The sequence below is a fragment of the Symsagittifera roscoffensis genome, chromosome 5 (assembly GCF_963678635.1).
Source record: "Symsagittifera roscoffensis chromosome 5, txSymRosc1.1, whole genome shotgun sequence".
In the NCBI taxonomy this organism is placed as follows: Eukaryota; Metazoa; Xenacoelomorpha; order Acoela; family Convolutidae; genus Symsagittifera; species Symsagittifera roscoffensis.
The window spans coordinates 66,916,473-66,937,852 of NC_087066.1; the positions used below are offsets into that span (position 1 = coordinate 66,916,473).

Sequence of the window (21,380 nt, forward strand, 5' to 3'; positions counted from 1 at the left end):
AGAAGACGGTGTTCGACTGGTAGGCCTAGTTGCTCCAGAAGGCGGTGCTGGACTAGAAGGCGGTGGCTTTCAAGAAGACGGTGTTCGTTTGATAGGCCCAGCTGCTCGAGAGGGTGGTGCTTGACGAAATTGCGGTGGCTTTCAAGAAGACGGTGTTCGGCTGGGAGGCCCAGCTGCTCTAGAAGGCGATGCTGGACGAGGAGGTGGCGGCGTTCAAGAAGACGGTGTTCGACTGGTAGGCCTAGTTGCTCCAGAAGGCGGTGCTGGACTAGAAGGCGGTGGCTTTCAAGAAGACGGTGTTCGTTTGATAGGCCCAGCTGCTCGAGAGGGTGGTGCTTGACGAAATTGCGGTGGCTTTCAAGAAGACGGTGTTCGGCTGGGAGGCCCAGCTGCTCCAGAAGGCGATGCTGGACGAGGAGGTGGTGTCTTTCAAGAAGACGGTGTTCGACATGGAGGCCCAGCTGCTCCAGAGGGCGGTGCGAGACGAAAAGGTGGTGGCTTTCAAGAAGACGGTGTTCGAGTGGTATGCCCAGCTGCTCCAGAGGGCGTTGCTGCTCGAGGAGGCGGTGGCTTTCAAGAACACGGCGTTCGACTGGTAAGCCCAGCTGCTCCAGAAGGCGGTGCTGGACGAAGAAGCGGTGGCCGTCAAGAAGATGGTGTTCGACTGGAAGGCCCAGCTGCTCCAGAGGGCGGTGCTACACGAGGAGGCGGTGGCTTTCAAGAAGACGTTGTTCGACTGGGAGGCCCAGCTGCTCCAAAAGGCGATGCTGGGCGAGGAGGTGGTGTCTTTCAAGAAGACGGTGTTCGACATGGAAGCCCAGCTGCTCCAGAAGGCGGTGTTGGACGAAGAGGCGGTGGCCGTCAAGAAGATGGTGTTCGACTGGGAGGCCCAGCTGCTCCAGAGGGCGGTGCTACATGAGGAGGCGGTGGCTTTCAAGAAGACGTTGTTCGACTGGGATGCCCAGCTGCTCCAGAGGGCGGTGCTGGACGAGGAGGCGGTGGCTTTCAAGAAGACGGTGTGTGACTGGTAGGCCCACCTGCTCCAGAGGGCGGTTCTAGACGAAAAAGCCGTGGTTTTCAAGAAGACGGTGTTCGACTGGGAGGCCCAGCTGCTCCAGAGGGCGGTGCTACATGAGGAGGCGGTGGCTTTCAAGAAGACGTTGTTCGACTGGGATGCCCAGCTGCTCCAGAGGGCGGTGCTGGACGAGGAGGCGGTGGCTTTCAAGAAGACGGTGTGCGACTGGTAGGCCCAACTGCTCCAGAGGGCGGTTCTAGACGAAAAAGCCGTGGTTTTCAAGAAGACGGTGTTCGACTGGGAAGCCCAGCTGCTCCAGAAGGCGGTGCTGGACGAAGAGGCGGTGGCCGTCAAGAAGATGGTGTTCAACTGGGAGGCCCAGCTGCTCCAGAGGGCGGTGCTACATGAGGAGGCGGTGGCTTTCAAGAAGACGTTGTTCGACTGGGATGCCCAGCTGCTCCAGAAGGCGGTGCTGGACGAAGAAGCGGTGGCCGTCAAGAAGATGGTGTTCGACTGGAAGGCCCAGCTGCTCCAGAGGGCGGTGCTACACGAGGAGGCGGTGGCTTTCAAGAAGACGTTGCTCGACTGGGAGGCCCAGCTGCTCCAAAAGGCGGTGCTGGACGAAGAGGAGGTGGCCGTCAAGAAGATGGTGTTCGACTGGAAGGCCCAGCTGCTCCAGAGGGCGGTGCTACACGAGGAGGCGGTGGCTTTCAAGAAGACGTTGCTCGACTGGGAGGCCCAGCTGCTCCAAAAGGCGGTGCTGGACGAAGAGGAGGTGGCCGTCAAGAAGATGGTGTTCGACTAGGAGGCCCAGCTGCTCCAGAGGGCGGTGCTACACGAGGAGGCGGTGGCTTTCAAGAAGACGTTGTTCGACTGGGATGCCCAGCTGCTCAAGAGGGCGGCTCTAGACGAAAAAGCCGTGGTTTTCAAGAAGACGGTGTTCGACTGGGAGGCCCAGCTGCTCCAGAGGGCGGTGCTACATGAGGAGGCGGTGGCTTTCAAGAAGACGTTGTTCGACTGGGATGCCCAGCTGCTCCAGAGGGCGGTGCTGGACGAGGAGGCGGTGGCTTTCAAGAAGATGGTGTGCGACTGGTAGGCCCACCTGCTCCAGAGGGCGGTTCTAGACGAAAAAGCCGTGGTTTTCAAGAAGACGGTGTTCGACTGGGAAGCCCAGCTGCTCCAGAAGGCGGTGCTGGACGAAGAGGCGGTGGCCGTCAAGAAGATGGTGTTCGACTGGGAGGCCCAGCTGCTCCAGAGGGCGGTGCTACATGAGGAGGCGGTGGCTTTCAAGAAGACGTTGTTCGACTGGGATGCCCAGCTGCTCCAGAGGGCGGTGCTGGACGAGGAGGCGGTGGCTTTCAAGAAGACGGTGTGCGACTGGGAGCCCCAGCTGCTCCAGAGGGCGGTGAGAGACGAAAAGGCGGTGGCTTTCGAGAAGACGGTGTTCGAGTGGTATGCCCAGCTGCTCCAGAGGGCGTTGCTGCTCGAGGAGGCGGTGGCTTTCAAGAAGACGGCTTTCGACTGGTAAGCCCAGCTGCTCCAGAAGGCGGTGCTGGACGAAGAAGCGGTGGCCGTCAAGAAGATGGTGTTCGACTGGAAGGCCCAGCTGCTCCAGAGGGCAGTGCTACACGAGGAGGCGGTGGCTTTCAAGAAGACGTTGTTCGACTGGGAGGCCCAGTTGCTCCAAAAGGCGGTGCTGGACGAAGAGGAGGTGGCCGTCAAGAAGATGGTGTTCGACTAGGAGGCCCAGCTGCTCCAGAGGGCGGTGCTACACGAGGAGGCGGTGGCTTCCAAGAAGACGTTGTTCGACTGGGATGCCCAGCTGCTCCAGAGGGCGGTGCTGGACGAGGAGGCGGTGGCTTTCAAGAAGGAGGTGTTCGACTGGGAGGCCTAGTTGCTCCAGAAGGCGGTGCTGGACTAGAAGGCGGTGGCTTTCAAGAAGACGGTGTTCGTTTGAGAGGCCCAGCTGCTCCAGAAGGTAGTGCTGGACGAGGAGGCGGTGGATTTCAAGATAACGGTGTTCGACTGGGACTCCCAGCTGCTCCAGAAGGCGATGCTGGACGAGGAGGCGTTGGGTTTCAAGAAGACGGTGTTCGACTGGGAGGTCCAGCTGCTCCAGAGGGCGGTGCTGGACGAGGAGGCGGTGGCTTTCAAGATGACGGTGTGCGACTAGGAGCCCCAGCTGCTCCAGAGGGCGGTGCTACATGAGGAGGCGGTGGCTTTCAAGAACACGTTGTTCGAGTGGTATGCCCAGCTGCTCCAGAGGGCGTTGCTGCTCGAGGAGGCGGTGGCTTTCAAGAAGACGGCGTTCGACTGGTAAGCCCAGCTGTCCAGAAGGCGGTGCTGGACGAAGAAGCGGTGGCCGTCAAGAAGATGGTGTTCGACTGGAAGGCCCAGCTGCTCCAGAGGGCGGTGCTACACGAGGAGGCGGTGGCTTTCAAGAAGACGTTGTTCGACTGGGAGGCCCAGCTGCTCCAAAAGGCGGTGCTGGACGAAGAGGAGGTGGCCGTCAAGAAGATGGTGTTCGACTAGGAGGCCCAGCTGTTCCAGAGGGCGGTGCTACAGGAGGAGGCGGTGGCTTTCAAGAAGACGTTGTTCGACTGGGATGTCCAGCTGCTCCAGAGGGCGGTGCTGGACGAGGAGGCGGTGGCTTTCAAGAAGGCGGTGTTCGACTGGGAGGCCTAGTTGCTCCAGAAGGTGGTGCTGGACTAGAAGGCGGTGGCTTTCAAGAAGACGGTGTTCGTTTGGGAGGCCCAGCTGCTCGAGAGGGTGGTGCTTGACGAAATGGCGGTGGCTTTCAAGAAGACGGTGTTCGGCTGGGAGGCCCAGCTGCTCCAGAGGGCGGTCCTACACGAGGAGGCGGTGGCTTTCAAGAAGACGTTGTTCGACTGGGATGCCCAGCTGCTCCAGAGGGCGGTGCTGGACCAGGAAGCGGTGGCGTTCAACAAGACGGTGTTCGACTGGGAGGCCTAGTGCTCCAGAAGGCGGTGCTGGACTAGAAGGCGGTGGCTTTCAAGAAGACGGTGTTCGTTTGGGAGGCCCAGCTGCTCGAGAGGGTGGTGCTTGACGAAATTGTGGTGGCTTTCAAGAAGACGGTGTTCGGCTGGGAGGCCCAGCTGCTCCAGAAGGCGATGCTGGACGAGGAGGTGGTGGCTTTCAAGAAGACGGTGTTCGACTTGGAGGCCCAGCTGCTACTGAAGGCGGTGCTGGACGAGGAGGCGGTGGCTTTCAAGAAGACGGTGTTCGAATGGGAGGCCCAGCTGCTCCAGAGGGCGGTGCTGGACTAGAAGGCGGTGGCTTTCAAGAAGACGGTGTTCGTTTGGGAGGCCCAGCTGCTCGAGAGGGTGGTGCTTGACGAAATTGTGGTGGCTTTCAAGAAGACGGTGTTCGGCTGGGAGGCCCAGCTGCTCCAGAAGGCGATGCTGGACGAGGAGGTGGTGTTTTTCAAGAAGACGGTGTTCGACTTGGAGGCCCAGCTGCTACTGAAGGCGGTGCTGGACGAGGAGGCGGTGGCTTTCAAGAAGACGGTGTTCGAATGGGAGGCCCAGCTGCTCCAGAGGGCGGTGCTGGACGAGGAGGCGGTGGCTTTCAAGAAGACGGTGTTCGAGTGGTATGCCCAGCTTCTCCAGAGGGCGTTGCTGCTCGAGGAGGCGGTGCTAAACGAAAAAGCAGTGGCTTTCAAGAAGAAATTTTTGACCAATTAGTTTTTGGCGACTACTACGGTCTACTACTTTTCTGTACAGTTTGGCTGGCACAATATCGTAATTTTGAGGCTACTCGATGCAGCGTGGTTACCTTTCGGAGAAATTGAGTAACCAATTGGCTCAAATGGGTAAAGACTTAACAGACAGCCAAACGAGAAGTAGCGACAGTCGAAGTGGCAAGCTCAACACAGTTTCAACTAGGCTTAGGCCATATTATTCAATTGCCATTACACTTTAAAAATACGAGGTAACTGTACCTTAAACGTACCTTAAGTTTTCTCAACAGGTTAGGCAAAAACTGCTTGCCATAAATTTACCTCAAGCCACCTTAACTACTACATTAAGTCACCCATACTTTATCTGAAAAAGGTACCCTATTTAGGAAGATAAAAAAACCTTACACCATCTGAAATTTTACCTTAACTCACCTCAATTTTGTGCTTAAACTTGAGGTGAAAATACTTTGAACTTTAACTAAAGTTACCAGAAGTTTACCTTGGAAATTTACCTTAACTGAGTATTCACCGTGTTTCCACTGTGTCTCCAATGATGTCGACTTTTACAGCTTTTGCAATCAGTTTCAGCCCCAAGTCAGAGTTTTCTGATGTCACTCGATTGATTCAATTGATATAGCTAGATTGGTCTGACATATAACAAGTGTATAAACCTTAGGCCATGGTCACCCCCATTATCAGCATTCACAAAACATGCTCAAGCTGAACCTAAACAAGCAAAATGATGGGAGGTGAAATATTTTTAACCTTTCAAGTTTTAACCTTTAGTAGTTTTAAGGTAGACTTGAGGTGAACTTTACCTTAACAACCATTAACCTTAGTGATCTAAACTAACCTTACCTCAAGATTTTGTAGAGTGTACAATTTTGAATTCTTCCAGAAAGGTAGCATAAAAACTTAAAGACGTTTCAAGAAGACGTTGTTCGACTGGGAGGCCCAGCTGCTGCAGCAGAAGGCAGTGCTGTACGAGGAGGCGGTGGCTTTCAAGACGACGGTGTTCGACTGGGAGGCCCAGCTGCTCGAGAGGGTTGTGCTTGACGAAATGGCGGTGGCTTTCAAGAAGAAGGTGTTCGGCTGGGAGGCCCAGCTTCTCCAGAAGGCGATGCTGGACGAGGAGGTGGTGGCTTTCAAGAAGACGGTGTTCGACTTGGAGGCCCAGATGCTACTGAAGGCGGTGCTGGACGAGGAGGCGGTGGCTTTCAAGAAGACGGTGTTCGGCTGGGAGGCCCATCTGCTCCAGAAGGCGATGCTGGACGAGGAGGTGGTGGCTTTCAAGAAGACGGTGTTCGACTTGGAGGCCCAGCTGCTACTGAAGGCGGTGCTGGACGAGGAGGCGGTGGCTTTCAAGAAGACGGTGTTCGAATGGGAGGCCCAGCTGCTCGAGAGGGTGGTGCTTGACAAAATGGCGGTGGCTTTCAAGAAGACGGTGTTCGGCTGGGAGGCCCAGCTGCTCCAGAAGGCGATGCTGGACGAGGAGGTGGTGGCTTTCAAGATGACGGTGTTCGATTTGGAGGCCCAGATGCTACTGAAGGCGGTGCTGGACGAGGAGGCGGTGGCTTTCAAGAAGACGGTGTTCGGCTGGGAGGCCCAGCTGCTCCAGAAGGCGATGCTGGACGAGGAGGTGGTGGCTTTCAAGAAGACGGTGTTCGACTTGGAGGCCCAGCTGCTACTGAAGGCGGTGCCGGACGAGGAGGCGGTGGCTTTCAAGAAGACGGTGTTCGTTTGGGAGGCCCAGCTGCTCGAGAGGGTGGTGCTTGACGAAATGGCGGTGGCTTTCAAGAAGACGGTGTTCGGCTGGGAGGCCCAGCTGCTCCAGAAGGCGATGCTGGACGAGGAGGTGGTGGCTTTCAAGAAGACGGTGTTCGACTCGGAGGCCCAGATGCTACTGAAGGCGGTGCTGGACGAGGAGGCGGTGGCTTTCAAGAAGACGGTGTTCGGCTGGGAGGCCCAGCTGCTCCAGAAGGCGATGCTGGACGAGGAGGTGGTGGCTTTCAAGAAGACGGTGTTCGACTTGGAGGCCCAGATGCTACTGAAGGCGGTGCTGGACGAGGAGGCGGTGGCTTTCAAGAAGACGGTGTTCGGCTGGGAGGCCCATCTGCTCCAGAAGGCGATGCTGGACGAGGAGGTGGTGGCTTTCAAGAAGACGGTGTTCGACTTGGAGGCCCAGCTGCTACTGAAGGCGGTGCTGGACGAGGAGGCGGTGGCTTTCAAGAAGACGGTGTTCGAATGGGAGGCCCAGCTGCTCGAGAGGGTGGTGCTTGACAAAATGGCGGTGGCTTTCAAGAAGACGGTGTTCGGCTGGGAGGCCCAGCTGCTCCAGAAGGCGATGCTGGACGAGGAGGTGGTGGCTTTCAAGATGACGGTGTTCGATTTGGAGGCCCAGATGCTACTGAAGGCGGTGCTGGACGAGGAGGCGGTGGCTTTCAAGAAGACGGTGTTCGGCTGGGAGGCCCAGCTGCTCCAGAAGGCGATGCTGGACGAGGAGGTGGTGGCTTTCAAGAAGACGGTGTTCGACTTGGAGGCCCAGCTGCTACTGAAGGCGGTGCCGGACGAGGAGGCGGTGGCTTTCAAGAAGACGGTGTTCGTTTGGGAGGCCCAGCTGCTCGAGAGGGTGGTGCTTGACGAAATGGCGGTGGCTTTCAAGAAGACGGTGTTCGGCTGGGAGGCCCAGCTGCTCCAGAAGGCGATGCTGGACGAGGAGGTGGTGGCTTTCAAGAAGACGGTGTTCGACTCGGAGGCCCAGATGCTACTGAAGGCGGTGCTGGACGAGGAGGCGGTGGCTTTCAAGAAGACGGTGTTCGAATGGGAGGCCCAGCTGCTCCAGAGGGCGGTGCTGGACGAGGAGGCGGTGGCTTTCAAGAAGACGGTGTACGACTGGGAGCCCCAGCTGCTCCAGAGGGCGGTGCGAGACGAAAAGGCGGTGGCTTTCAAGAAGACGGTTTTCGAGTGGTAGGCCCAGCTGGTCCAGAGGGAGTTGCTGCTCGAGGAGGCGGTGGCTTTCAAGAAGACGGTGTTCGACTGGGAAGCCCAGCTGCTCCAGAAGGCGGTGCTAGACGAAAAGGCAGTGGCTTTCAAGAAGAATTTTTTGACCAATTAGTTTTTGGCGACTACTACGGTCTACTACTTTTCTGTACAGTTTGTCTGGCACAATATCGTAATTTTGAGGCTACTCGATGCAGCGTGGTTACCTTTCGGAGAAATTGAGTAACTAATTGGCACAAATGGGTAAAGACTTAACAGACAGCCAAACGAGAAGTAGCGACAGTCGAAGTGGCAAGTTCAACACAGTTTCAACTAGGCTTAGGCCATATTATTCAATTGCCATTACACTTTAAAAATACGAGGTAACTGTACCTTAAACGTACCTTAAGTTTTCGCAACAGGTTAGGCAAAAACTGCTTACCATAAATTTACCTCAAGCCACCTTAACTACTACATTAAGTCACCCATACTTTATCTGAAAAAGGTACCCTATTTAGGAAGATAAAAAAACCTTACACCATCTGAAATATTACCTTAACTCACCTCAATTTTGTGCTAAAACTTGAGGTGAAAATACTTTGAACTTTAACTAAAGTTACCCGAAGTTTACCTTGGAAATTTACCCTTAACTGAGTATTCACCGTGTTTCCACTGTGTCTCCAATGATGTCTACTTTTACAGCTTTTGCAATCAATTTCAGCCCCAAGTCAGAGTTTTCTGATGTCACTCGATTGATTCAATTGATATAGCTAGATTGGTCTGACATATAACAAGTGTATAAACCTTAGGCCATGGTCACCCCCATTATCAGCATTCACAAAACATGCTCAAGCTGAACCTAAACAAGCAAAATGATGGGAGGTGAAATATTTTTAACCTTTCAAGTTTTAACCTTTAGTAGTTTTAAGGTAGACTTGAGTAAACTTTACCTTAACAACCATTAACCTTAGTGATCTAAACTAACCTTACCTCAAGATTTTTTAGAGTGTACAATTTTGAATTCTTCCAGAAAGGTAGCCTAAAAACTTAAAGACGTTTCAAGAAGACGTTGTTCGACTGGGAGGCCCAGCTGCTGCTGCAGAAGGCAGTGCTGTACGAGGAGGCGGTGGCTTTCAAGACGACGGTGTTCGACTGGGAGGCCCAGCTGCTCGAGAGGGTGATGCTTGACGAAATGGCGGTGGCTTTCAAGAAGACAGTGTTCGGCTGGGAGGCCCAGCTGCTCCAGAAGGCGATGCTGGACGAGGAGGTGGTGGCTTTCAAGAAGACGGTGTTCGACTTGGAGGCCCAGATGCTACTGAAGGTGGTGCTGGACGAGGAGGCGGTGGCTTTCAAGAAGACGGTGTTCGGCTGGGAGGCCCATCTGCTCCAGAAGGCGATGCTGGACGAGGAGGTGGTGGCTTTCAAGAAGACGGTGTTCGACTTGGAGGCCCAGCTGCTACTGAAGGCGGTGCTGGACGAGGAGGCGGTGGCTTTCAAGAAGACGGTGTTCGAATGGGAGGCCCAGCTGCTCGAGAGGGTGGTGCTTGACAAAATGGCGGTGGCTTTCAAGAAGACGGTGTTCGGCTGGGAGGCCCAGCTGCTCCAGAAGGCGATGCTGGACGAGGAGGTGGTGGCTTTCAAGATGACGGTGTTCGACTTGGAGGCCCAGATGCTACTGAAGGCGGTGCTGGACGAGGAGGCGGTGGCTTTCAAGAAGACGGTGTTCGGCTGGGAGGCCCAGCTGCTCCAGAAGGCGATGCTGGACGAGGAGGTGGTGGCTTTCAAGAAGACGGTGTTCGACTTGGAGGCCCAGCTGCTACTGAAGGCGGTGCCGGAGGAGGAGGCGGTGGCTTTCAAGAAGACGGTGTTCGTTTGGGAGGCCCAGCTGCTCGAGAGGGTGGTGCTTGACGAAATGGCGGGGGCTTTCAAGAAGACGGTGTTCGGCTGGGAGGCCCAGCTGCTCCAGAAGGCGATGCTGGACGAGGAGGTGGTGGCTTTCAAGAGGACGGTGTTCGACTTGGAGGCCCAGATGCTACTGAAGGCGGTGCTGGACGAGGAGGCGGTGGCTTTCAAGAAGACGGTGTTCGAATGGGAGGCCCAGCTGCTCCAGAGGGCGGTGCTGGACGAGGAGGCGGTGGCTTTCAAGAAGACGGTGTACGACTGGGAGCCCCAGCTGCTCCAGAGGGCGGTGCGAGACGAAAAGGCGGTGGCTTTCAAGAAGACGGTTTTCGAGTGGTAGGCCCAGCTGGTCCAGAGGGCGTTGCTGCTCGAGGAGGCGGTGGCTTTCAAGAAGACGGTGTTCGACTGGGAAGCCCAGCTGCTCCAGAAGGCGGTGCTAGACGAAAAGGTAGTGGCTTTCAAGAAGAATTTTTTGACCAATTAGTTTGTGGCGACTACTACGGTCTACTACTTTTCTGTACAGTTTGTCTGGCACAATATCGTAATTTTGAGGCTACTCGATGCAGCGTGGTTACCTTTCGGAGAAATTGAGTAACCAATTGGCACAAATGGGTAAAGACTTAACAGACAGCCAAACGAGAAGTAGCGACAGTCGAAGTGGCAAGTTCAACACAGTTTCAACTAGGCTTAGGCCATATTATTCAATTGCCATTACACTTTAAAAATACTAGGTAACTGTACCTTAAACGTACCTTAAGTTTTCGCAACAGGTTAGGCAAAAACTGCTTACCATAAATTTACCTCAAGTCACCTTAACTACTACATTAAGTCACCCATACTTTATCTGAAAAAGGTACCATATTTAGGAAGATAAAAAAACCTTACACCATCTGAAATATTACCTTAACTCACCTCAATTTTGTGCTAAAAGTTGAGGTGAAAATACTTTGAACTTTAACTAAAGTTACCCGAAGTTTACCTTGGAAATTTACCTTAACTGAGTATTCACCGTGTTTCCACTGTGTCTCCAATGATGTCTACTTTTACAGCTTTTGCAATCAATCTCAGCCCCAAGTCAGAGTTTTCTGATGTCACTCGATTGATTCAATTGATATAGCTAGATTGGTCTGACATATAACAAGTGTATAAACCTTAGGCCATGGTCACCCCCATTATCAGCATTCACAAAACATGCTCAAGCTGAACCTAAACAAGCAAAATGATGGGAGGTGAAATATTTTTAACCTTTCAAGTTTTAACCTTTAGTAGTTTTAAGGTAGACTTGAGTAAACTTTACCTTAACAACCATTAACCTTAGTGATCTAAACTAACCTTACCTCAAGATTTTTTAGAGTTTACAATTTTGAATTCTTCCAGAAAGGTAGACTAAAAACTTAAAATCTCATTACAGTTATTAAATTATTTAAAAAACTATATTTTCATCGATTTCAAAAGTTCTGCACAATATTTAAATTATAACGCGCAAAGTTATGAAAATATGTTGTTTTTCATTGAGTCTTGATGAATAAACGAGGCTTGATGTTTTTGAATAGTTGTTTGTTCTATTCAAGATCGCCTAAGTTTGTTGAAACAGATACATAGAAATGAGTTGAATCGTTATAGGGAGTTGAATTGAAGAACATTATATTTTGTACGGATAACGAAATGCTTTATTTGGGCCCCAGCTTCAGGGTGAACAGAAATTATGACTTTCAGTTTAGATATTCAATAATTCAATTCAATTGGGCCGGATAAGCTCAATTTTAACACAAAACGGAACATTTGGTTAAAAAAATTAAACAGCCAAACTTAGAATTCAGATTAGTTAGTGGTAAGGCCCAGTAAATTTACTTAAATTTATTGTTTGGTAAACTATTGACTTTTTGTCTTTTACTGAAATTGTTGATAGTTATTATCTGTTAACAGATTATAACTATCAATATATAGCCAACATTTTCAATGGGCTTCTTTCCGCATACTTCCCAGCCTAGTGACGTGAGATAATATTTTCAATTTTTAAAAATAATTATGACCTCACATCACTAGGCTGGGAAACCTGCGGCTAGCTCATTGAAAAGAATTTTTTGAAAAAAATATAAGAGATTTTTTGAGACTACTTATCTTGAGACTATATATCTTGTATATACTTTACTAGAGCTTAGTCCAAAGTGGGTATAATTGTGTGATGTGAGTTTCAGGTCAATCAATCTGAACTCGACTGAACAAACACTATCGGTGATATATCACAGTAGGTGGTAGGTTCATTTTCAATAGCTGGATTGCTTTTTGTTATTCTTTGAACATTATTTAAAATTGATCTCAAAAGCCTAAATTTTGACAAAATAAGTGTAAGTTTTGAATTTTTGAACACAATTTCTTTTGGCAAAGTAATGTATTTACAAAAACTATCTTAGTGTTAGAACAATTGATTGAATATGAAATGACTAAATTACAGTTCTCAAATTTGATATATATGCACTGGGTATAACAAACTAATTTACATAACGACATAACAAAAATTTTAAGAACTAGCAGGGCGCGTACGCCCCTTTAGAATTACCGCTGCCCGGGTCGAGGTCCGCGACTTAAGAAAAGAATTTGTAAGTCGCGGCGCATACCGTTCTCAGACTGGATTTTGCTGTCGCGCCGCGTGCTTATGTCATGCCGTTAGCCTTTTATTAAGTCGTGCCGTCAGTCTTTTCTTAAGTCGCGCCGCTTAAATCGTTTCTCAAGTCGCGCCGTCAGTCTTTTCTCAAGTCGCGCCGTCAGTCTTTTCTTAAGTCGGGCCGTCAGTCTTTTCTCAAGTCGCGCCGTCAGTATTTTCTTAAGTCGCGGATCTCGACGGTGTTTTGAGTCGCGCCGGTCGCGGTTGTTTTTTTTTCAGTCGCGCCGGTTTTCAATTGCCAAGTTTCGGTCGCGCCGGTCTCGAATTGTCAAATTTGAGTCGCGCCGGTCTTTTCTTAAGTCGCGGATCTCAACGCGGGTGGTCAGGTTCAATTGGGATTGGAAGTTTTTTCTTGCCGAATTTACCACTTATCAATTTTTATAGTGTCAGTCCTACTTCAATTTAAAATAATTTTCGGAAAAAAGTTTCGATTGAAATTATCATTTAATTTTCTTCTATGAAAGTTGATCGATAAAAACTTTTTCCGTAGACTTCAAATAAAAAAATTGTATGATAAGCAACTTTCTTATATGGAAGTCAACCCGGGTAGTTATTAAGTCGAAATTGGTCTGGGAGTTGCAATGAAGCATAAGAGTTCAAAGCATTATGAAGTGTTATGCTGGTTGAGATCCTTTGCGATGTGAGTCATAGTGAAATTGATGCCGAGCAGAAGTCCATTTCGATGCCCGTGCTCCTCTCTTGTAATTTGAAATCCGTGTCGCTTATATACTTTCAGTGCCGCCACTTGATCCGACTTGACCGTGAGTTCAATACGCGTTTCTCCACGACTCCTAGCTAAATGTTCTGCTCTTAGCATTAGTCTGTCTGCTAATCCAGTCCCTCGGTATTTTCGATCGACACGCAACCGGTGCAGTTCGATAGAAGAATGCTCGGCGGTGGGCTTTGTCATAGCTATACAGCCAACAATGTTGCAATTTTTGTCGGTACAAATGAGCAACTTGTTGTAATCGCGCGCAAAATACTCATCAAAATCTTCGATATAATTTTCCGGATGGTTTGAGCGAAATTTAAAATACCCATACACGATTGAGGCAAGGTAAGTGCACACTTGTGATAAAAAATAGGCACTTATAGCTGAAGAAGATGCGCTCATCTTAAATACGTAATAATTGTTTAGGGCAAGCAAACAAATGTAGAGATAGAAAACAGGCGATTTTTGTCTGTTTTTGAAGCTCACGTATGGCCATGATTGTATGTATATCAACATGGACCATAACTTAGCTTTTTCTCTCACAATTTTGTTACACTCTTCATAACTCAAAACCTCCATTTTTGTACGCTGGTGAACTCGCTAGTTTTTAAAAATCAGCGACGGTAAAAAGAGATTTAGCGAAAATCTAAGCTTATCAATTCTAGCAATGAGTTGATAATTTTTTTCACATCAAATGGTTGAACATGATCGAGTAAAAACGACAAACTCAAGAAGCTGAGATTAAATTGTCGCACTCAATATCAAATTGTTTTTCATCTCACTTATATCGAGTGCGCTGCGTAAAAACTATACTTGGTATCCAAATCAGAAAAAAGTTCGAGTATCGTTTCTAACCAAATCTTGAGACGCTAAGAATTAATGTTGGTTTTTCGTTGGAGAAACACAAGTGATCAGTTTAATAGATTGAATGCAGATTGTGCAAAATTAGAATAAAAAACAGAGCAGAATTTTTTTTTCATTCCAAAGTAGGTTTGTTTTTGCCTGTATACCTAGTATTGAAACTGAAATAACGCCGGTAGATATTTTTCGACTAGATTTATGACTTTCTGGGTGCATTTTGAACGTCTTGGCCAGTTTTGTGGTGTTTGCTCGTCCGCAGACAAAATGTGCTCCATGCCAGATACGTTTTGATCATCTTGACCGAAAATGAGCATTCGAAAATTTTTTAGTAGTAAAATGAAACTGGAACTGAGGTCCAAAAACAATATCACAGTTTAATTAGAAGAAAAAGAACTTATCTGAGTCCCACTTTTTCTTAAACCAGGCAATAAAATAGTCAAAATGGGTCAATTTGCGATCTTGTCAAGCAGGATGGATTGATTATTTCGATTGTTAAAAATGTGCAACGTCTTGGCGAAAAATTAATATCAACAGTTCTTTAACCAAGTTTTGGAATGTTTTCAGCCAAAAATTGGATGTTTTTTATTGACACCCCTCAAAAAAGTCTAAATAGTCTTTAATAGTACCATCCCTTCCAATGAATTACCAATCAAAATTGGGTCACGGCTCGGTCACAAATCGTAATTCAACCATAACGAGAGCTAGGTAAAATTTTTCAAAAGCTCAGTTTTGTGCTTATAGGTTCACGGATTCTGTGCATATGCGTCATAAAACGGACTCTGTAAAGTTTGTTGCGGAATCCGTGACTAAATCACGGCAATAGTGTCAAAACTTCGATATCACTGAATCTGTAAAATGGGTTTTTGTGAGGAATTCGGCGGAATCTGAGAAGTTCAATGAATAATATCAAACCTGCAAATTTTTCAAAATAAATTATTCGAATCAAGTTCAAAATGAGAAACCAACTTCTAGCCCCATGTTTGCTATGAGTTAAGTAAAAGATGCTTAACCAATAGGAACTCAACAAACAAATTTTCTATTGATAATTTGTTCTAAAAGTAGCCGAAAAAGTTGTAAAAATGAAATTCATTTCAAATAGGCATTTGAAGGGTAAAATTATACTATGCATTTGAGTTAGTTCGATAACAATCAAACATCAGAGACCGACCCTAATCATAAACAAAAACCAAGGAGTCCGTATCTGGTCAACCGCGGATTCCGAGAGTTGGCTTCTGCTCGTTTCACTTACTCTAGTTTTCAATTTCGATTCGGAAGTTTGAGAAGAATGTGCCATCAACTTTTCTCGCATTGTACTAAAGCATCTCTCCACTAAGCCGGTCGCCCGATCACTACCTACTGGTGCGAAACAAACTGAATATTGCTTTTAGCCAATTGGTTTTGCTATGAATCCAGACCCTTTGTCTGTCCGAATGGCCCTTGAAATGGCGTACAAAACAAAATTCTCTAGAAATTCTTTGATCACATATACTGTTCTTCGTTTTTTATTTTGATTTGACGGGTATTTTGAGCAGATGAGCAATTACTTGTTTGCACTCCTAACATCTTAACATCTCCAATTTTAACTTTTTTTTACAATCTTTTCCGAATTGAATGACTTTGAGTTTTTATCCGATTTAATGCATTCCTGGCGGTTTGCCGCAGGTAATTATATTTGGCAATTCATAAAAAGCCTTAAAAAATTGTTTGCCATGTCCCGCAAACAATGGCAAAATGAAATGCCATGAAATAAAAATATTTCGGTGTAATCAATCTCGAAGCAGTCGAAAATTGTCTCATTGCGTTAGTCTCTTCGTCATCTATTGCTGGCAGTTCTTGGGTCTCCTGCCCTTAACTAATTGCGTTTTCTTTGCGATTCTCACTCCTTGCTAACGGGTTTATCAGCTTGCACTAAGTTTAATTTTCTGCGCACGTATGTTCCAATCAGCAAATTTTGACCGATTTTTAATTTCGAAACGCGTCAATCGTTTCTTCGCTGCGCAACATTTCCGAAGACTTAACTCTCGATCCGTTTTGTGCTGCTTTTTTCTCCAGTGCTAACCGTAGCCGAAGGTGTTAGTAGCGTATTCTCTGAATTGTTTTGCCCAACGACGAACATATTATCTAATTCTGATACTCTAGGAGGCATCCCTACGGGATGCCTAGATAAAAAACCACTGATCCCATCTTTTTCACCGGGAAGCGTTCCATCTCTTATTCGAAAGGCAATAATCGATCTGCCCACAGCACTAAACGTGTTTGTGTTCTTTTTTGTGTTTTTCTCCGACAAGCAGGACAATTAAGCTTTCTGATCTGTAATAATGGTGATTGGGGCTCAAAACAAATTGTTCTGGTAATGAGTTACCGCCCAATTCTAACTCATTGATGCTATATTTTACTTCCGCCTTGTTCAAAAATCTACGAGGTTGAGGACGAAAGTAGCAGTTCTTCCAATGCAGCTTTTAGGCGCAGTTTCGAAGCGTCTCGTTGATTTTTTATTTGTTTACCAACATCCAATAGGCTATTTTGGTCGAAACTGCTCAATATTATTTTGGTTTTAAAAAATTCTGACTCATGGGTAGATCACCGGTCAAACATTGAATTTTTTTTTCATTTTTTCATCAGGTTTTTATGTTGTTCCGTTGTATTGGCCTAGTTTGGGATAAATCGAAAGAATTGATAAATCGACCCAATTAATGACCCTTATGTCTGTAATATTTTCGGGTGGTACATCTTAACTATGGACTCACAGTTTCTTTCAACCAATATGGTGACTTTGTTAGAAATTCGGAACCTAAATTATTCTTTTTCTTTGAGAAACAATGAGCATTTTTTCACAATGTATCTGCGTTGTTTGCATTTTGCACAGTGAAAACGTTGCGAATTTCTTGCCAATGGCGTTCCTTTGATCTTCGGGTTGAAATCAAGATTGCATCTACGCATATGTAGATGACAAGGACACCATCACTCAATGGAAATGATTGGGTTTTTTCCCCAAACCATAGAACTCAGTTTTTCCAATTCATTGACGACTCATTGCGTCGCTAAATTTCATTTGCGAGAATTCGTATTTCAGGTCTACGTTGGAAAGCCATCTTGGATCGGTAGTTTTTCCACTGATGTTCACGCTATGCTATCGAATGATTTGCTCATATTTGGCATTTGGTAACAACTTCTTTTTGATCGCTAGCTTAATTGGCCCGTCTTTTTTCGCGGTTAATACCGGGGACAAGATGAAACAGTCTTCCGTACATTTCCCAAAGTTTATGATACGCTCATTTTTCAACAAACCGTCGGTTGTTTCTTCATTTTTTTGGTAGTAACTATATTTCGCGTTTCATTTGAAAGCAACAAAAAATAATATAAAACCAACAGCTAACTAAAATTCATATAAAGCCTACAGTTAACTATATTTGGCGAATCACATAAAGCCTATATGTAGTTACCCAATTTTGGAGGTAAGGACCCGCTCACCGCCCACTTCGTTTCATCGTAACTGTTCGTGAAAATGTGTTCTATCTTCACAATTTTAACAATTCCTTTCAAAAAAATAATGAAGTTTTTTTAAAATACTCTTGATATACCTACATTGAATTGACAAATAACTGATTTCTGATTCGACCTTCTTCCCCGATACTTCGCTCACTGTTTTTAACACTTTTTTTGACGGTTTTTAATGTTTAAAGATCGCAAGATTTTACTCATAATAAGAACTCTTTGACAACCCTTGGAAATATAACAACTTCAGGCCCTTGCCAATCCATCTTTCAGATTCGATGTCGACACAAAGATTTGTCCAAAATTTTCTTATGACTTCGTCTATTGCGTTCTAATACTGATAAGAATCTCCTTTGGGACTGATAACATCGCTACAATTTTTCTCGTATCTTTTGCTCGTGCAGTTTTTTCAGACAGCAAAAGACAAGAGAACTAAATGAAACAAAGAAATAAGACAAGAAAATTAAAGGAGAAGAGAAATAAATGAAAAAAATAAATTCCTCCAGACCTGTGATTACCGCACTAGTGCCAGAAAATTCTGAGAAGTGGTACGCTCCTTAAACGGATCCAGGCCTGAGGTAGGGAGGCACCCTATTAATTTTGGCTCTGAAGCCATAACCTCCGATACTGATATAGCAAACGCATTTACTAAGCAATTTACCAATGATAGAATCCATACCTCCGACAAGTTTTTCAGGAAAACAAAACGCAAAAATGCCAAACTTTCTCTTTCTGATAATCCAACTCCCTGCCGCCCAACAAAATAAACCAGCCATTGCTGATAGTAAACGCTCACGAGCACTCGGTCCGGATGACCTTTGCAATTTCCACCTCAAATACCTCGGACCGCTTTCACTTGATTACTTGACTCATTTGTGTAACCTTTCGCTGTCTGAAAAATTATCCCCCAAATGTGGAAAAAGGCCGAGGTAATCCCCCTGCCCAAATCAGAAAAGGACCATAAATTTTCCATTTCATAAAGACCTGTTCATTAGTGTTCCCCATAACTCCGCAAAAATAACATCAACGATCATTTTGTTGGGACACTTTTGGGAAAAATTACCGTAGGCCTTGTTTTCTCAGCGATAAGAATATCTTCGGTTTTAGTCTCTTATCAGCTTTACCCCTGGTTCTTCCTATGAGCTAGCGTTTCTGCTCGTCTGTTCGATGATGGCTGCAGCGTTGCGACCTTCTGTCTCTGTCCTCGCCGTCGAGTCCTCATTACAACCGGTTCTTCAAGAGAAGAGTTTTTTTCTGATTGTTGGGTTTTCTCGAATATCCTCCTTTTCCACGCTTGAGTGATGCTCAACTGTTGAGAACGTTGCGTAAAATCAGATTCAAAATTGGAAAAATCGATTGAAGAGTTGATCACGGATGAACTCAATGGTGGAACCGATGATTGACTGCTTGACACTTTGACTCTTTCCAGTGTTCCTAAAATGAAGATATATCTGAATGTGCAGTATCAGAAGAACTTTCATTGAGCTCAATTTCGGCTCCACCTCCTCAGCCTCAATAATCTCATCCTACTTCAAGGTACTCGGGTGGGGTGAGGTTTTGACTTCAAAGTGGTCGAACCCGCTGTCATTGTGCGACCAAAAATCTGTGGTCTCTGTGATTTCTTCAATTAAACTGACACTGGTGTCAGTGTATTTGGTGTCAGCTACTCTTCATTTTCTTCAACTGGCACAGGTGTCGATTCTCTTTACTCAAAATTCGGGTCTGAATCATCTGTCCTGTTTTCTTTCGGACGTACATTTTTTATGCGCAATGGTCTTTCATTCATTTCTTTTGCGAGGCAGTTAGCAGCCATTTTTCCTGACTTTACAAGCAGAATATTAAGGCCATCATAAGATTTCAACGCCATTTACTCTGCCATATCAGGCCCATGTAATCCATTGTTGATCCATTGTTGAGTTAGCCAGGCGTGAAATTAAGTTAATTAATTTCCTCTCTTCTCATTATTTTGAAATAGCGGTTTTATCTTCATAAATCTTGGGCCACTAAAATCAACTTGCAGAATGAAGTCCCTGTTATGGAGTCTTTTAATTGAAAACGAGAGGCACTCTTTAAATCCTGGTTTGTTGAGCGGCACCAATTCCATCTATCTTATTGCTTCCCTCAGTCTCCTCATTTCATCCTGCTCATTTCAAATTGAATTATGTTTCCAGTAACATTGCTCGTTTTGAGTACTGAGCTATATCTCGTTCTATCGTACCATAAAGAGTCGTCTGATAGTAATCAGCTCTGTCTTCGGACTGTTTGTATCTGGTACATTTTTACTATTAGTTTTTTTAGTTGTCCGTCAATAATTTAAAATGACAATCATGTTTGGTTTCATGTTTCTTTTGATGGTTGTCTCCTTTATCACTTAGGACGTCTTATTCAAAATGCTCTTTTAATTTAGGCAATCATTGGAATCGAATTGAAGGTCCGCTGTTTTTGATGGTCCGCACAGAAATCGCCATCCGATAAACTTAATTGCAATTTAGAGGAGTAGCAGCTGCTATTTTGACTCTCACTCGAGACAAGTAAAGATGAAAGCTTCTTCCTCTGGACAGTTACGATCCAGCTGTTTTGATGATCACAATTGTTCATAGGAATTGCCTCGCAGTCTGTTTAGTTCAGCCATGAATCAACTGCAGAGGGGAACCCTCAGTGGCCCTCAGTAGATGCAATTAGGTCTGCAACTGCTGCGTGGAAACGAACATTGAATCGGTTGGCGAATTGCTATTTTTAGAGGTCCCAAAGTATCGAATATCGAAGAATCCAGAAAACGACCACATTATTCAGTCCTTCCGAACCATATGTCATCCCTGAGCCCGATGTAGATGAGCGTCTTGGAGGTGTTGGAGCAACCAGCATGATCTTATTCAAACAAACTATCAACCCTAATTGCAGACAAACTCTTAATCCTATGTAACACCGCGTTTGAATCCAGCAAAGAAATTCGGGATGGCTGGCAGAGGCGACGAATCGAATAAACTAACACTTTTTATTAGTAACTGTTTTACAGTTCTTTTTCATTTTTCTGATTGTCAATTTTTCTGAAACTATTCTTTTTATCACATACTTGTCTAACTCTCGTCAAATGCGCCAGCATTATTTGTTTACCCTTTTTGATCAAAACATTCGGCTCATTTAGTACAAATAAATTTTCGGAGCTTTTCAAGTGTTATGCTCTTTTTTAGTTAACCAAATTTTTAGTTCATTTTACAAGTTTCCCAGCCAATTGATGATTTGCTTGCAATCGATATATTTTTACCTTTCAATTTGGTTTCACTTTAAGCATTAACGTATTTTCCCTGGGTATTGGAATTCCGTGCAGATTGTTTTTCCGGCGAAAAATTATAATTCCGTCCTGATGAATAATACTCATCGTAGGGTAGATTATAGCCACTCGCAGAAGCGGATTTAAGGGAAGGGCGGGGGCGGACGGGTGGCGGAAAATCAATTTGGTCGACCAAAAAACAGGTCGACAAGCTTTTCGAATTAATTTTTGAAAATCCGCCCCATCCCTTCGAGAAAATCCTAGATTCGCCCCGGTATACTTGCAATTACTGGAATAACTAGAATCTGCTTACGTCAAGCAACGTGCTTTTAGCCTTTTTATCGTGGCCTAGGAGTAACTCATTGCCAACAACCACTTCGACAATTCATGATTTCCACTGTTTTTGATCATTTTTTGGTCATTTTTTCACATAGTTTGAGAACGAAAAGTATTTATGTTTTTTTTTTCAATCAATCTTTTGTCGAAGTAGCCATTATCGTTATACATGGATTCTGAATCATCTACATCATGCGTTAGCGAATTCTGTGGTCCTAAATTGATAAACAACACTGCCATTAGTTTTTTTTGAAATATGTGTTGTTCCTTAGATTCTGCAAATACAAGCATTAGTATGTTTAAAAAAACATGTTTTATTCCTTAGGTTCTACAAATAATCTCAAATATACAATTATTGCATTTCAACACTTTTTTGGGTTTTTATTTACGTTTCACCATTCTATAGTTTTTTTATATTTGGCTGACGATAGCATTGGTAATCAAGTC

General features: G+C 46.0%; 2 protein-coding genes across 5 annotated transcripts in view; one reads left to right on the forward strand and one right to left on the reverse strand.

Annotated features, from left to right (window-relative positions):
* The window catches only part of LOC134846528 (jouberin-like), a 439,624-nt gene that overhangs the window by 191,921 nt on the left and 226,323 nt on the right, over nucleotides 1-21,380 (reverse strand). The gene's annotated exons all lie outside the window — the stretch shown is intronic.
* LOC134846844 (rRNA 2'-O-methyltransferase fibrillarin-like) lies at nucleotides 3,262-3,795 on the forward strand. The gene has a single exon (XM_063864241.1). The coding sequence runs from the start codon at nucleotides 3,262-3,264 to the stop codon at nucleotides 3,793-3,795; it is 534 nt and encodes a 177-aa protein (XP_063720311.1).

What these genes read in the sequence shown, in the direction of transcription:
- LOC134846844 (XM_063864241.1), top strand. Translation starts at nt 3,262, where the DNA reads ATGCCCAGCTGCTCCAGAGGGCGTTGCTGCTCGAGGAGGCGGTGGCTT.